Raw genomic sequence first — 17,966 nt, forward strand, 5'->3', positions numbered from 1 at the left:
AGTGGGTTTAAGGTGTTAAATAACGAGCTCCATTTTGGACAAGTCGAGTTTGAAATGCTAACAGAACATCCGGGTAGAGATGGCCGATGAGCAGTTCCACCTGCCTGTTTAGCACTCAGAAGAGAGGGCAGAACAGGAGGTTTAGATCTGGGAGTCAGTTGCCAAGAAGTAATAGTTGAAACTATGAAAGTGAATGAGATTGCCAAGGAAGAGGGTAAAGACTGTGAAGGAAAAAAAAACAACAAGCATTATTATGTGCCTACTATGTGTCAGGAACTGTGCCTAGCATTTTACGAATGTTATTTCATTTGATCCTCCCAACAACCCTGTAAGGCAGGAACTATTCTCATCCCCATTTTACAGTTGAGAAAACTGAGGCAGACAAAGGTTAAGTGACTTTCCCAGGGTCACATAGAAAGTAGCTGGATTTAAACTCAGGTCATCTGGACTCTAGATCCAGGACAAGTATTCTAGATGAATGCTTCCAGGGTTAGGGGAACAAGAAAATTATGTTATATTTGAGGCTAAGAGAAGAGAGAATATCCAGTAGGAGGCAGTAGTTGTTCCAATGTCAAATGCTGCAGAGTTCGAGAAGGATGAGGCCTGAAAAAAAAAAGCCATCATATTTATTGATAGATCGGCATTAATGAGATAGTAGTTCGATACAACCGCTTTGTCAGACACCCCATTGCAAAAGGTTGGGAAGAAAGAGCATGGTAAAAAATTGAAAGTGTAGATAATATATGAAGAAGGTTAGCAATAAATATGAAAAGACAGATGAGAGAATAAATGAATGGGGTAGAAAATACAAGAGAAACAGGAGAAAGCTTAAAAAATTCTCTAGGACAAGGGAGGCCAGGCCATGACTGTAGGCAAAAAGGAAAGACAAACAAGAGAAAGGGAAAGGTTGATGGTACAAGGTTTTGGAAGATCCTGGAACACATAGGATCAGAAACTTAAGGAGAGGTGCTAGCCATATTGAGGAACAGGGCTGTTTCTATTACTAATGGGATAGGGGAGAGATTGGCAGATAATGCTGAAAGGTCTTTAGTATGGGAAGGAGTTGGTGAGCTAGCTCCCTGTGAAGGACAGCAATCTTCTCACTGAAGCTAGGACCCTTAGAATTAGAATAGGATCGTCAAGTAGCAGTGAGGACCCTGCTGAAGTGATCAACTGTACACTTTAGGGGTCTCGATCGAAGGTCCCTTCCAGCTTTGACACTCTCAGGATGCTACAAAGACACATTACACTTTCTATCTTGCTCCCAGAGATTTCTTCCGTGACTATGGGCCAGGAAGGTGGTTGTGCCGTCATAGAACCATGTTAATGCAAAGCATATTCAGATTATCTAAGTTATTATAAAATTTAAACTAAATGATCAGTTTTCCTGCATGATACTTAATTTTCAAGACTGTTGTGAGGCTCAAATGAAATAATATTTGTAGGGGCCGCTAGGTGGCACAGTGGATAGAGCTACGTATTTGGAGTCAGGAGGACTTGAGTTCATATCTGCCTTCAGACACTTGACACTTACTAGCTGTGTGACGCTGGGCAAGTCACTTAACCCTGATTGCCTCACCAAAGAGCAAAAAATAAAAATTAAAAAAAAAAATTTGTAAAATGCTTAGCACAGTACCTAATAAATGCTTCTTTCTTTCCTTCCTTTCAATGATTTTAATAAATGTTTTCTTTTTAAAATAATGATAAATATTTTATTTTATAGTTAGAGTAAATTGTGATTTTAATTCTTTTGAACTTAGTAACTCTGAAGTTAGAGGACCTGGGTTCACATCCCACCACTGGTGCTTACTACAGGTGGGACATTAAGCAAGTCCTTTAACATCCCTTGGGCGTCAGTTTCCTTACTTGTTAAATGAGGGGGTTTAATTATGTGGTCTCTGGGGTCTCTTCTCATTGAAGATCTATGACTCTAAGATCCTATGGCCTCTACATGAAACCCAACCTAATTTCAAAATCTCATAATGTTACTACTTGGAGGCACTTAGTCCAAACAATTCATTTTACATTTGAAGTGACCTTCGGGTCATTAGTAGGTGTGGTGATTTTCTCACTAAATCACATTTTCTCTGTTCATTTTAAAGGGCTTAAAATTAAACATTATCATGTAATTCACTATTATTGTCATGTGTAAATAGGGGAAATAGGCAGGTATAATTTTGTGGCAGGATTGATTCCTTCATTTCTCAGATGGTGGAAAATTTGTTTTGAGAATTTGACCAAAGCTGGTTGCACTGCTGCGAGTAGGTCAGCAGGGGGCCTCGGGACCAGAAGCGCCACTTAATGAGTCTCGCCCCAGGTGTGTATTTTGCTGCCCACAGATCTCCTGGATGGAATCTTTGGACCCCGGGGAGGGGGAGGCTCTCCACCCAATCATCTCTTCTCTCAAATGCTGTCTCCCACTATATATTTACAGTGAATAATGTCAGCAGAGTCGTCACTGCTAATTCTTGCAAGTTCCAACCTTGGAACCACTACTCTTAACTACAAAATGGACATTGTAGGAAACTTGAAATACAAGTCTCTAAACTCTTGATGACAAAAGGACTTTGCAAATCCCAAAGCACCACAGAAAGTGGACTATGCTTATTACCATGAATGAGTGAAGAGGAATCTTTATTTCTTTAAAGGGTTAACTATCTCAAACAGGGAACCACCAATTTCCACTGGCCCCAGCCTCTGCGCAGGCTGAAGAATGGCTTAGGTGTTGCTAAGGCTAAAAAGTCATTGGAAGCTATGGGGTGGGTGAAGAAGGGCAAGGAGAGTAGCCACACCTGGAACCACTCTTCCCCAAAGCAGATTAAATTAAAAAAAAAAAGAAAACAGGCATGAAAAAACCTCCCACAAGGGCTACCTTTACTTAGGTTCCTGAGTACCTAAAGCAACCCTTTCTGGTCCCAAGGTGGTCCAATAACTCAATTTGATATTGAGCTATGGGAACATTGAGCTAATGCACACGCCCACGCATATACATTTTTACAAATTTTCAACTGCCTCCACCAGCTGAGCCCTAAATCTATTGATGAATATATGTGTGTATATATATATATATATATATATATATATATATATATATGTATGTATGTATGTATTCAGGGACCAAACTACTCCATTGAAAATGCCTATGAAGATGCCCTCACAGAAATAAATATAAATACTGCTCAATATATATGGACTTCTATTTGCCTCAGTTTCCTCATCTGTAAAATGAGGATAATAATAGCATCTATCTCCCAGGGTTGTTGTAAGGATCAAATGAGACAATATTTGTAAAGCACTTAGCCCTGTGCCTGGCATATAGTGGTACTACACACATCAGTTACTATACTTACTACTATTATTATCTCTTGGCATGGCATAAGTACCAATGGAGCACATGGGCTGCCTATTGATTATCTGTAGGGATGAGGCTCCGGAAGGGGTTCAGAATGTGAGCTCAGCCTGACTCCCAGGAATCTAGTCACCATCTTATTCTTCCTCAGCCACTGGAGTCTCAGAACTCCAAAAGATCTGGACTCTTTGGGACTTAGGATTCATATTGACTTCATCCTTAATCATCACAGGACCCTTTAGTGTAGGTGCTCCCTAACAACTGGGCTTTCTCCAGTCTATGGCAGGCAAACCTCCGTTTTCCATTCCCTTTATCCTTGTGCATCAGAGTTAATGCCTTCTCTCAATTTCCTTCTCTCTCCTGTACTTTTATCCCTATCTACCATAGCCCTACACCTCTATAATTCATATTGTTCTCTGCCCTCCTCTTCCAGAGTACCAGCTATACTGTTAACAAACTCACTTCAGTCCTGGATTCTTTGACTTTGCACTCCTTCTGTTCTCCTAGGATATTAGAAATCTAGCTTTTCCCAGAAGATACCACACCCCTAGCCATCCTCTCAAGTAGTGGGCACCCTTTTTATTCCCACCAAAGCACTGGGTCAGGAGAAGTAGGCACTCTTCACTCCCACTTTCAGATCATCCCTTTATCATCAACACCCAATTATGTCTCTTCTTTTGAATTGAACTCCCTCTTCATCACCCAGCCTCTTTGTTGTAGTCATCTACTCTCCTCTAGGTAATTTCACTGCATTTCTTAAAAGAAATTTTTTTGTGGTATACAAAATCGATTTTTCTTCCTCCCCCACTCACCTTGGGGAAAAAAATAAACAAAACCCTTATAAAAATATTAATAGTTAAGCAAAACAAATTCCTGCATTGGCCAGTCACAAAATATACGCCTCTCATTCTGCACCATCTCCTCTGTCAGAAGGTGTGTAGAATGTTTCATCATCATTCCTCTGCAATCATAATAGGTCATTGCATTGATCAGCATTCTTAAGGTTTTCCATTATTTAGCTTTAGTGGTTATTGTACAAATTATTTTCTTTGTTATATTTACTTTACCTTGCATGAGTTCCTATAAATCTTCCCAGGTTCCACTGAAACTATCCCTTTCATAATTTCTTATGGTACAATAGTACCTACATTACATTTATACACCATAGTTTGTTCAGAAATTCCCTAATTGATAGGCACTCCCTTCGTTTCTAGTTCTTTGTTACTGAAAAAAGAAGAGTAATTATAAATATTTTATACATGTGGGTCCTTTTCCTTTGACCTCTTTGGGGTACAGACCTAGTACTGGTATCACTAATGCACAGGGTATGTAGTTCAGTAACGTCTGGGGCATAATCCCCCATTGGTTTCTAGAATGATTGTACCAATTTGCAGTTCCACCAAATGTGTTACGTTCTTTTTCTTTTCACAAGGAGTTCAACAGCTGACCCAACACCATACAAGTTGTAATACACTGTTTTTTCTTGCTTCTCCTCCCTGTCTTACTCCTCCTCAGTTTTCTTCATGGGACATCCTTCTCCTCTTGGTCACTAGGTTTGGACATCACCTAAGGCCCTCTCCTGGGTCCCATTCATTTCTCTCTAATCTCCCCCTTGGTGACTACACAACCTTCCATGACTTTGTCAACTCCACGCAGATGACCCCCAAGTCTACACATCCGGGCCTAATTACCCTATTGAGCCCCAGTCCTGCATCACCATCTAACTACATGCTCAACATCTCCATCTGGATGCTCTAAAAGCATCTCAAACTCATTATGTTATGTTCAAAATGGAAAGCATATTTCCTCCTATACCCATACTTCCTCTGAACTTCTTTATCTCTATTGATGGCACCATCATCCTTCCAATCACCCAAGTTTAAAACCCTGGAGGAGTCCATGACTCTTCTTTCTCTCTCAACTTCTGTACACGATAAGTCTCCAAGTTTTGCTGATCTGCCTTAGCAATATGTCTCATGTCCATTTCTTTCTCTCTGCTCCTGCAGCTTCTACCACATAACCTTCAAATTGGTCTTCTGCCTCTATTATCTCTCTTTTGCAATCATCCTCCATAAGGTTGTCAAAATTGCTATTCCTAAATCAGATCTGACCACATCATCACACCCTTCTCCTGATCAAAAATCTCCAATGGCTTCCTGTTGGCTCAAGGATAAAATCCAAACACCTCAGGCTGACATTTAACATCCTCCAGAGTTGCTCCCACCCACCTTTCCAGGTGGATTACATATTATTATTTTTTTTTTTTCAGATTCCTTCTTCCATTTAAACTGCTTTGTTACCTAGTGTTCCCTATCTACTACATTCTGTCTCTCACTGCCATGGTGGTACATGTGTGGAATGCACTCTACCCTCTAGAACTCTGTGTCATAGAATGCCTAGCTTCCTTCAAAAGGTGCCGCCTCCTAGATGAGACCTTTCTGGATCACCCTGTCCTGTTCTCTCCTCTCCCCCCAACTACCATCAGTACTCTCTCCTTAAAATGACTTTGTATTAATTCATATTTACTTACTTGTCTGTGTGCTGTATTCCCTCAATAGGATGGAAGCTTCTCGAGGGCAGCTATTACATGTTTCTTTGTATCCCTAGTACCTAGCACACGTAGTTCCTTGCACATAAGCACTTAAGTAAATGTTTATAGAATTCAATTGTTGAATACGTTCTTTCATCAAATCTTTATTTTTCAGCATTAATAGCTTGTAGAAAGAGATCAGGTGGGAACTCTTAAAATTACACATCTTTTCATATTTATCCTGGATTGTTAATGATTCTGGCCTTTGCTTTAACAAGTTGATGGTCTGATGGTATAGAGACAACTGATTTAGAAATGGCTCCCCCATCAAGTAACCAGTTGCTTCTCGTCTATTAAAGTACAATCAATTTCATCACTTGGGCGATGTTTGCTATGTTCAATGCCTCCCAACGCTCTTCGTGGAGAAAATATTCATGTGATTAAGTAGGGAATAACATCTTCTCAATTAGAGCTATTGAGGCATAGAACGGGCTGCCCCCAGGAAACAGACTAACTCTCCCTGGAGGTCTTTAAGCAAAAGCTGGGTGATCCCATGTTAGGTATATGCTTGAGATTTTTCTGCAGTTATGAGTTGGACTAGATGGTCTGAGGTCCTTCCTGTGATTCCATGTTGTATTGGGGTGAGGCTTCCATATAGTCCACAAGGCTTTTGACTTAATTTCTTGCTTCTTAGGCACATTTTCCAACTTATTTTTCACTATTTTCTATATCGACTTTGACAATGAATCCACCAAGTATTGAAGCCTACGTGACTTAATTTAGAGGATCTTATTAAAACTTTAACATAATTTCAATTCCTCTTTATTCACTTTAACAGATGTTTGTAGGAAAGCTGTAATTATTTTCATGGTGATCCTTGCAACAAATGCTCATTAGCACTGTAATACAAGATAACCAAGCATTCCATTAAATGATGCTTCTTGTTGCCTTTGAGTACAAAAATAAAACCAATTCCACCAACTCTTTCATTTTTCCTCTCCAAGGCAGACCTGTAAACTTCTATCCACCTTTTGTCTTGCCCTTTCATTTACAGTATCAATATTAGATGATCCAGTTTCTCTAGTACTTACGGATTGGTCACCAGACAAATGCCAACAATTAGCGTTCATATCGTCCAATGGATTGCCTAGAAATATTTTTTATACCGCTTCCGCTTTTGGCCCTTGCATTTAGTAAATTCTGTCATTCACTCTGACTAGAGCTACAGGACAGTCCCAAACACACTGGACAGACACCCTGTGAAGGATTGACAGGCTATGGACCAGATTAAAATAGAAGTGAAAAACACCTGGATAGGTTTCCATCTCTATCAATAGGAGTACACACACTGATAAAACCACAAGTCAGCAGTATACAGATTTATAACATTCAGTATGCCTTGCACAAAGGTATGCCCAACAGACCTATCCTGTCAGGATAACCAAGGAGGTAGGGCCATACATGGCCACAGTAATGCACATAAAAACATATACTTTCAGGAGAAAGTGGGCAGAAAGGTAAGGATGTTTCACTTGGTATGTGGAGAATAGGTAGGTAGAAAGTGAGTCAGAGTGGGCAGGAGAGAGACCAAGTACTCAGTAAACTCCCTATGGTGCTAGCAGGGGGAGAAAAAAACATGAAACCACAATTTTTGGCCTACAGTAACATATCCCGGATAATTTGTCTTCAAAGCAACAGTAAAAATTTCACAACCTATTCAAATAATCACCGTTACTCATGTAGTCCACCTTGTATCTTGAAGAAAATCCCAGGCAGAAAACTTGCTGGAATAGGCCCTTAGGGCAACACCATAATGTGGAAATATACCTGAAAGGGAGTTTTTAACTCCCAGCTTGGGGCCCAGCTGTATGACGTGGGGCAAATCTCTCTCCCTGTCCAGGCTTCAGTTTCCTCATTTGCAAATGAGGCAGTGGTGGGCGCTGGATCTCTGAGGTCCCAGCCTGGGAGGATGAGTCAAGATGACTCTTCCGCTGTTTGGAACATTTCCCTAGAGAAGACACTTCCTGGAGCTGGTGCTTCACATAGCAACCAACATGACTCTATGCTGAGGCACAGAGTCATTGAAATGGGTGAGAAAGAAAGACAGTTCAGTTTTGTAAGAAACAATATATTTTATTTTTCTGACACCACAGCCCTGGCGAGTGGTTTTGTACCAAATTTAATGGAGGTTACACAGAACGTTTTACGCTTGGGAGGGGGTAGGAAAGGGAAGGAACCACAAATTAAAAAAAAAAAAACAAACCCAAAAAACAAAACAAAAAAAACCCCACACACAAATAAAAATCCTGGATAGCTTTTAGCATCTGTTCCACTCCCATGTTAATAAAAATCACTTGGGGGATTCCTAATCAAAGAACAGAAAAAATACTGGGGTGGGGGGGGAAGGGAAATGGAAGGATGGAAAAGAGAGAGGCAGAGAAGAGAATAAAGAAGATTGTAAAACACCAGAGCATCCCAAGGACAGTCTTTCCCTCATGACACCCAGAGAATTCTAGGCATGGAGGAAAAGGTAAGGCTCTGCTAGATTATTTTTTCCCAAAAAATAACACCAAGTATTGCAGCTGCCAAAGAGAAAAGGAGGGCAGGAAGGCAGAAGCCAATGAGAAGGGAATCAATTTACAGAGGGTGGGCAAGGAAGAGGAGAGGATGACCATGACCATGACCATGACTGTGTGTAGGGAAGAGGCAGAAGGTGCCGACAAGCACCCAAGCTGAAAAGAAAAATAAAGGTCCTAAACTTTATTACTTTAAAAGAAAGCCCCCCCCCCCCGCCCGCCCCCTGCTGAACTTAGTTCCTTTTTTGTGCTTTTCATTAATACTCTGCTCTGAGGTCGTAGTTTGGTTTTTCTATACAATGGAGTTGAAAGAAAACAGTCCAAAGGTCTGCCGATGGGTTCTCCACCTAAAGTAAACAGCCCGGCATTCATTCCCATTCTCCTCTCACCCCAAAGACTAAAGTCTCTGCTAAATTCCCTTTTACAATATAGTACAGTACACAAAAAAATAAAACCCCAAATAAAACAAACAAACAAAAAATAAAACAAGAGTCCTGGGAGAAGCCAGTCCGAAGGACGTAAACATACAGAGAATGGTGCAACTCATGACAAATGGCGATTCTCAAAGTACAGCTACAGAGTCTCAAAAGTAGGTGCCATCATGGGATACCCAAGTCCACAAAAATAATTTTTAAAAAATAAATCTTAAAAAAAACACACCTGTTGATTAAATGAATAATTTGTTTTCAGGTAAATTCATACATTCGAGTTTTTTTTTGTTTTTGTTTTGTTTTTTTTTTTTTTCCCCCAAAGCAGCCCTCGGGTCTCTGTTGTCCTATTGCGTGACCAACTGTACTTCCTGGAGCTCCCTTAAAGCAGCTCTCAGGACCTGGAATCTCAGCTTGAGAAGGGTCAGCACATCCAGTCTTAGCAGCTTAAAACATCATGTTGCCTGGATTTCCAGGTCCTTGGCTAAATCCACCCATGCCCACATCAGCAGCCATGCCTCGAGGCCTCATCTGTGGGGGGATCATGATGTTCTGTTGGGGTCCCATCATGCCCTGCATTGACATCATCATGCCCGGAGAGCCCACAGGCCCCGGGTGGGTGTAGAGGCCAGCAGGGCCCCGATCCTTGCCAGGAATCATGCCTACAGCAGCTGCTGGGTTGCTCATCAGGGTGGGCTGGCCAGGCATTGCAGATTGTGCTGGTGACATCATCCGATGGTGAGGTCCCATCATGCCTTGCTGCAGAAAGGCAGGTGGTCTCATTGGGTTGTGTCCTGGCATGGATGGAGCTGTACCAAGGGGGATATCTGGAGTTCCTACTGGCCCTGGGCCCCCCATGCCAGGCAATGCTAGTCCCATTCTTGGGGCCTGTTCTCCTATCATCCCCTGCATGTGTGAGAACCCAGGCCCAGGACCCTGGGGCTGTTTGCGGCCTGGGACCTCCCCTCTAGGAAAATACTGCAGTGTCTGGCTAGGCTTCTCGGAGGGGATGATCCGGGACAGGTCGAACTCAGGTATTCCAGTGGCTCCAGGCCGAATCACTTCCTGTAGATCTGGATCTGTGAAAACTGAAGGCATGTTGTTTCCCAGGACGGTGAAGGAGTCAGGACCCCCTGGGCCTCCAGGCTTACAAAGTGCTGGATCTGTGGAACTTTGGGGCAGGTTGCTAGGACGGCCCAGGGCTCCTTCCCCGGGGAAACCCATGCCTCCTGGAAAGTTGCCTTGACCCCCACTGGGGCCATTGTGGGGAAATGGCACCTGCTGCGGAGGAGACTGTACTGGAGGGAACCCCTGTGGGAACCCCATTCGTCCTTGAGGTACCATGGGAGGCTCTTGGGACCCGTGCCCCATCATTGGATTATGTGACATCAGACCGGGCCCCACGGGAACCCCATGAGGAGGTATACTGGGTCCCATAGCATTTGGAGAGGGCATCTGGTTGGAGTGAGAGAGTGGCTGGGTCATTCCCATCGGGCTAAGGGTTGGCATCGCAACCCCTGGGTTTGGGCCTGAAATTCGAGGATTCTGGGGGTTAATGCCCATTCCTAGGAAAGAAAGAGAGATGACAGATGAGTCCACAGTCAGATTTAGCCCAGCGAAACAATGATGTTGATCGTTCCTTTCTGTGTGCTGAGGCTCGTGAGGGGGAGCAGTCTAGGGGCCATCCGTACCCTGCTCTTCAAAGCGCTTGCAGCCCAGCCCTGGGGACCGGCTTCGTACCCCAGGAACAGCAGGAAACTATTTAAGAAAAATCTGGTAATCATTTATTAAGCACCCACTGTGTGGAGAGCGTGTTCTAGGTTGGGGGGTGGAAGGATGGAGATACAATTGTTATAAGCCACAGCACCTGCCTTCATGGAGTTTACAGTCTAGATGTAGGTTAAGACACAAAATCAAATAGATATAATAAGCACACAAAATTACAAGATGAAAGTTGAGGGGACAAGGTTACTGACTCGCCATATGGGAAGGATGAAGAAATCATGGAAAGCTCTTGAAGGCAGCATCTGAATGAGTCTTTAAAGGAAAGGCAGAAATTCATCAGGGCAAAGAAGGCAAGGGGGAACATTCCAGACATGGGGTTCGGCACCACCAGAGGCCCAGAGAAAGCAGCGTGACCTCCACCACCGGGGACCAGAGGAAGTCGTCTGGTATGAGTGTACTGAAGAGAGTAACAAAGACGGCTCCCAGACTGCAAGGCCCTGAACCCGAGAAAGGATGCGACTTTTATCTGGTAGGCCACAGGGAGCCCCTGAAGATTTCTGGGCAGACAGTGAGGTGCAGAAGCCTTCCTTGGGCAGCAGTGTGAGAGACTGGTGAGTTGAAAGACAGTAGAGATGGGAAGGCCAGTTAGGAGGCTGTTCCAGCAGTCCAGGCTAGTGGTAAGAAGAGCCCATAATAGGATGGTGTGATGCGGGGAGGGGAATAAAGACGGAAGGGATGCAAGAAAGGTTGAGGTGGAAGAATTGACGGAACTTGGTAACCAAGGGGCTGTGAGAGGCAAAGGAGAAGGAAGAACTAAAGACAACCCCAAGGTTACAAACAGTGGAGCTGGAGGGAGGAGCAGGTTCAGAAGGAGGATGAGCTTGGTTGGGGCTATGTCATTTCTGGAGTGCTGGCAGGATATCCAGCTAGCGCCATCCTGCAGGTAGTAGAAGTTGTAGAGGCTTGACACTGGGGAGAGAAGTCAGGAATATGTGCTGGCATGCACGTATCTATATATGCAAATGTATGTACATAGAAATATGTAGATATGTGTCTATGTGTGTATGTATATATACACATACATATATGTCATCTGCATAGAGGTGGTAGTTGAAGCACTGGCGGGAAAAAACTTACTGAGACTGAAGTGAGAGAAAAAAAGGCTAAAAACCAGGTTAAACTGTATGTTATGCATTATGAATTAGTATAGGAATTCAGAAAAGAAACACATGAAAGTGTGACTTTTTTTTACTCTTGATGTACTTAACTAAGAATTACAGAATTTCTGACACTAGAGAGCTTTAATAATAGAACAGGAACGATTATCTCTGGAATGAGTTAAATACGGAGGCAAAGGGGCAGATCAGATGACCAATCCTAGGATCCAATGAATCAAAAAGAGTGCTGATTAATCCAAACATGATTTTATTATTTTGAATGGTCACATTTAGAATTTGCTTGTTATTGGGTTTAGGGCTTCATAAGCATTCTTTTTTTTTGGAGGAAAGTAGTGTATTAGCAAATTGGGGAATAAAATCTTTTTTCCACAAACAGATGACTGTCCATACAGACTTCCACTGCAGTTTCTATAGCACTTATATTTTTAGCTTTTTCTACTGAGAGTGCCCTTGAGATGAAATCTGTCACGGCAGTGAGGTTTATTATGTCCAGACAGCACGTGCTATGCTGATCTCTAAATAAACGTCATGACTAACGACTGGAATGGAACTGGATGTTTGGCTGCAGTCTTGGTTTGTCTGTACTTAACAGCAAAGTCTCACTCGACACAACCCAGAGCATTTCCTCTCTTAATGGTTTCGTTCATTTTTAGAGAGAAGAGTGAAAGTGTTAGAAAGTGGGAATGGAGATTGGTTTTTGGTCGTTTTTTAGATGATTTCAGTAATTTTTAAAAAGTGCCTTTCCAGATATCATAGCAAAAAGAAAAACTGACGATAGCACACATCTAGTGGGATTTCAGGTCCTAGTCAAGAACTGTCATTTCCTTTGTTCATGTAAGAAATAAGGGCTATCCACTGCCTGAAATCTTGTAACTGTCTTTCAAAGGAAATAACTACATAACTCAGGATGGTCCAGTCAGTGTTTGAAGAAACTTGTTTCACATGTTTCCTACTTGAGGCAAATCCCCAAGTAGACCAAGAAATTAATCCAAGTGCACCTTGGGATTTCTAAGAGCCCCTCTCTTCACAGTCTCAATTTATTGAAGAGATGGCATCTTCCTTCAGTCAAGACATTTTAATTCTTATTTGATGCCAGTTAAGGGAGATCACTCCGAGGATATGTTTCAATATCTCCAACTGTTTAGAGATGACTCAGGCCTATTAATTTCTCACCTTCCCACAAACCAGTTACCAAGAATATACTTTAAGAAACCTCTTTTTTGGGGGTGGGGTCTTTTTAGCAAGGCAATCAGGGTTAAGTGACTTGCCCAGGGTCACACAGCTAGTAAGTGTCATGTGTCTGAGACCAGATTTGAACTCAGGCCCTCCTGACTCCAAGGCTGAAGCTTTATTCACCGCGCCACCTAGCTGCCCCTAGAAACCTCTTTCTTAAGCTGTGACCATACAGCCTTTCTCTCCGATTCCTTACCTGGCATGTTATTCATTGATGGCAAGTTGGGAGATCGGGCTGGAGGGGAGTCATCATCCGAACTGGCCACAGTCTTGATGGCATCATGATAAAGTGGGGTGGAACTGGGCATTGCAAACTTGGACATTCGAGACATCATGATGGAAAGAGGGTTCTGGGAAAGGGTTGGTTCTGGAGGCATTGTGTAAGGGGTGCTAGAGGGAAGACTTCCGGGAATATTCACAGAAGCAGACTGGCCAGCAGTAGGAGGTGGTGGACCACCTATGAGAAGAGAAAACAATACAAAAAAGAGACCAAAAATTAGATCCTGCCTGAAAAAAAGGATGCCGTTGTTTCCAGGATACATGGAATAGGAAGATCAAGAATGAGCTAGATTTCCCTCAAAGAATCCTGGGAACGTAGAGGGAAGGGAGAAGAAAAGAGGAATTTTGGGGGGCACGAATCAAATGTGAAGACAAACACACAAGGTGCTTTGTGTTAGAGATGTTAGTCAAAGCTTCGTCTGAAGGATAAAGCCACCCCATTAAAATATCGAGACACAAACGGGCACACGTTTCTCTATCAATCAGTTTCGAATTCATCTTGTTTTGTGGGTATGAAAGGAGCTTAGATTGAAGTTTCATCCTAGGCACTAAATGATTTTTCTCCATGTTCTCCTCCCTAATTCCTGAAATCAAAGATGATCGAATGGAAAAGGCTGCTCTACCACACTGCTACCATCCTAGGCAGATGCTACCCACTGGCAAGAGACAAACTTTAGCCTGGTGGGAAGAACGTGCTACATTGTTTTGACTCTGATCTCGCTCCAGTGGAGACAGCATAGATCTAGTGAGTACATTATTACTGTCCTCCTCCACTAACCAGCCCTCCACTGGTGACAGCCAATGAATTCAGTCTTACATGTGAAGATAGCAGTCTGCTGAGAAGTCAGAGGCAGTGGTTTCTGTGGTCAACATTCATTCACTGGAGCTCCATGAAGAGCCCTCTCCTCTGATCTGTACTAAGTCTAGGCAGGGCTCTTACTCCCTTCACTGCCAATTTTTCAGTGGGAGGGTGGTGTCTTCAAGTAAGCCACTGGACTCTTACAGAAGCCACATTTATCCACAGCTGAATAATGTTTTGGCATAAATGGGTATTGTCTTAAACATAACCTGGTTCATCTCTATGGGGTCCTCCTGATGAATATAAATTATTTTGTGAACTAAGACACATTCCCCTCTTTCCTCTCCTGTCCTTGCTAAGGCCTCTGATCTAAACAGAAAGGACCCCGTAAGGGCACCCTCTGTTTTGAAGGTGGCACTATAGAGATCATCTTTAAAAAGGGGAGGGAGGGGTCCTGATCATATACATCATGGATATGAAAAAGAATTTTGGGGCCTACCTACCAACATCCACATTGCTGTATTTTCACGTGCACAACTAGTTTCCTCTTGATCCCAGGGTTATTTTTTGGCCTGGCTGCTCAAGATGGTGCTGGAGAAGCTCTATTGATCTTACCCTCTCCACACACTCAGGGGATGGGAAAGTGCACTGACCTGACTCGACACTGCCCATCATGGCTGGGGAAGCCATAGTGAGAGACGTTTTGTGGTTTGGAGGGATCCCGGGACTCTGTAGTGGAGGTTTTGGAGAGGAGGTCCATCCAGGCGAAGGGGCAGGAAGTGATGGAGACTTGAGGTGAACAGGTGAAGCAGCAGCGGACCCCAAGACAGGAGGGGACTTAATGGAAGCAGCAGCGGCTGGACCTGCCAGCATGCCCGCCAGCTGTGATGGAGTCTGGGGTGACTTGAGGTTCCCCGAGGGCGAGCCCAGCATCGGTGACTGGACCTGGCGCATGGTGGGAGACTTCAGAGGATTAATGCCTGGAGAATGCACCTGGCTAGCGGCGACAGAAATATCCACGGGCTTACGTCCCAGACTGCGCTGGACAGGGGGAGCGGTGTTGAGGCTGGCAGGGTTACTGGACGGGTTGAGAGGTAGTGGTGGCATGTGGCTGAGCCGGCTGTTAGTCCTTTGGTCAGGCCCAACTGGGTCTCTGAGATTCCGGAGACCACTACTGCCGCCCGGACCCTGAGACATGGGAAGGAAAGGCCTAGGGCCCATGCCGTACTCCTGCTGAGGGTGGTCCCCAAACGGCAGGGGCACCATCTTTTGTTGGGAGGGGAGCATCTCGGAGCCACCTGGCCGCAGTTTCATCATCTCCTCGGGACCCACCCCAGCCTCCCTCATTTTCTGAGGTATCATCTGTGGGTTGGAGCCCATACTGACGTTCAGATTTACATCCCCCTTCGCGCCGCCGGGAACCATCCCGAACTCCAGCTCCCGGCCAGGGCCAAGTTGTGGCGGCATTCCTTTCGGGAAGTCGGCTCTGGAAGGGCTGAGGGGCCCCTCCACTGGTATGCGAGGGAAAAGGGGATTACTCGCAGGCTCCATGTGTCGCTGAGAGCCTGGGAGCACCCTATTCATCTCAATGTTGGGCCTGATTCCTTCTATACTCATCCCGGGGGGGAGGCCCAACTGCTTCTCTGCCAGCTGTTGTGGAAACATCTCGTCAGACAAACTCGGAGGATTTGGGAAGCGTTCCCCTCGGCCGGGGCCACCGAAGACCCCCTGGCCTGGAGGGAAATTTCGGCCATCCGGAATTTTTGGCACATCATCTGGCCAACTAACTCCAGGAAGACCTGGTCTGGATGCAGGGTTAGGGACGCTCGGCCCCTCCATTTCAGAGTTCATCATTCCTGCAAACCCCGGAAGACGCATCTGACTTCCCGGCATGTTGGGGGGAGGAGCCGCGCCCCTCGGGGGCAGGGAATGAGGCATGTTTATCCCGTCGGTGAAAGGCTCTGGCCCCGTGGGCCCCCAGCCTTCACCGGAGGCCATCTGGTAGGGTGGGGGAGGGCCCCGGACCACTCCTCGGGGCCCGTGCTGATGGACCATCATGTCCTGCAGGGAGCACTGCTGCACAGCCACCTGCTCCTGCTTTCTCCTCTTCTCCTCATAAAACTCCTGCTGCAGCTTCAGCCACGCCATCTGCTCAGGAGTCATGTGATCCAGGTGGTCGGGGCCCATGGGCCCCGGCTGGGAGTTCATGGGGGGTGGGACCATCTCCTCGGGGGAAAAGGGCACCTCTCTGTGTCCCTGAGGGCCAAAGGGAGCTCCCACATCGGTCCTAGGCCCAGGCCCTTTGCCGAGGCTTTGGGACTGGGCCAGCATGGCCTGGATGGGCCCCTCCGGCTTCTTCTGTGGGCCATCAAGCATGCCCGAGCTCTGCTGGGGTCCCCCACTCTGTGCCCCAGAGAACTCCTTCTCGTCGGGGAAGAGCATGCGCTGGATGTCTCTGAGCGTCTGCAGCGAGCGCTCCCGGTGCTCCAGCTGCTCCTGAGACAGCCCGTCGGGGTTCTCTCCCAGGGAGGGTGGCTCCCCACTGGAGACCGGGGCAGGGAGAGGACCTTTGGGATCCGTGGTAGAGCTACTACTCCCCTGGGAAACTGGAGTGATGGCTCGGTTGTTAGGGGTAGAGTTTGGCCCAGAACCTTCTGCGGGCAGTGGCGTAGAATTGGCCGGGCTCCCTGCAGAAGGAATCAGTTTGCTTTCCACTCCAGGACTGTCCTGATCCAGGGGACAGGGAGGAGCGGTGGACTTGGGTGCTGGTGCCGGAATGGGTGGAGTTAATTGTAGTTTGGTATTCTGGGAAGAATTCTGGTCCTGGTTGGCTGAAGCTGGAGGCTGCTGTGGTAGTGATTTGGGATCATTCCGAAGGGTAGAGATCTGTGTGTTCTGAGGATAAAGGAGAGTTTTAAAGATCATTAGTAAATCTAACAACAAGGCAATTAGGAGAGTCAGCTGCGCTGGGGGCTACACACATCTACACTGACCGTGGTCACTTCCAGGAGATGGCCAATGCACAGCATCTAACCCACAGACGACCTAATGGCACTCTGATTTTCTTTAGCCTTCCCCATCAAAGGCAATGAGACTCTTTCCCCTGTGCTAAGGAAGTGGCTTCAATAACTTCACTGGCATGCCACTAGATTTGATGATGTCTAAAGTTCTGCCAGAGCGAATACATTTGAGTATCTATTTCAAGGAACGGGTTTGATATCACATGTCCTTATTTCCCACGACTGTGTTTCCGACTCTGGGAAGGATTAGTTTCCCAGGATGTGGGAGGTTGATCCAAACACTTTCGTTTCTCTCAAAGTTACAGGTAGGTGTTTAGACTGCCACAAAAGTCAATCATATTTCTAACAGAAAGAGAGCACATGCCTCGCAGAGGGCAAAGCACTCTAAGCAGGGGGCAGGGGGTATCGGGCAAGGCAGGCCTCTCAGTTTCCATTTGTCCTCTGTCACGTTGACTACTGGGTGTTCCTCCTTCAGTTTCCAGGGGGCCTTCTATCTCCTGGTTTCTGTTTTCAGTTTGTGATCACTGATTCCATATTTGATAAGAATTTTCACATTAACTGCAGTAAGCTAATCTGTCAGCAGGAAACTTCCGTGGAGAAATCTGCAGCCATCTAGCTCGTGGTGTCTCTCGATCTGTTCTTTCCAATGGGCAGTAGCAGACCAGCTCTTACACCTTGGCCTGCTGCCTCATTATCACTTATTAAATACTGACACTGTATTAAGTCCTGTACAAAGGTAAGGGATCCTGCAATCTACAGAAATGACTAGCATATGCTTTGTTTTGCTTTAAAGGGATGTGGATTTGGGTGTGGTGTTTGTCTAAATGCTAAGTTTGTGGAAAGTTTTAA

General features: G+C 45.2%; 1 protein-coding gene across 3 annotated transcripts in view; it reads right to left on the bottom strand.

Moving 5' to 3' along the window:
- Nucleotides 1–8,012: 8,012 nt before the first annotated feature.
- Nucleotides 8,013–17,966, bottom strand: part of LOC114043171 (B-cell CLL/lymphoma 9 protein) — a 32,385-nt gene continuing 22,431 nt past the window's right edge. For all 3 annotated transcript variants that reach the window (XM_027862178.1, XM_027862176.1, XM_027862177.1), the window contains exons 8-10: nt 14,751–16,992; nt 13,216–13,476; nt 8,013–10,448 (exon numbers count right to left, since the gene is read on the bottom strand). In XM_027862178.1, the coding sequence (XP_027717979.1) occupies nt 9,331–10,448; nt 13,216–13,476; nt 14,751–16,992 (3,621 nt within the window). In that variant the 3' untranslated portion in view covers nt 8,013–9,330. The remainder of the gene's footprint in view (nt 10,449–13,215; nt 13,477–14,750; nt 16,993–17,966) is intronic.

Source organism: Vombatus ursinus, unplaced genomic scaffold (genome assembly GCF_900497805.2).
Source record: "Vombatus ursinus unplaced genomic scaffold, bare-nosed wombat genome assembly UNPS02014768.1, whole genome shotgun sequence".
NCBI lineage: Eukaryota > Metazoa > Chordata > Mammalia > Diprotodontia > Vombatidae > Vombatus > Vombatus ursinus.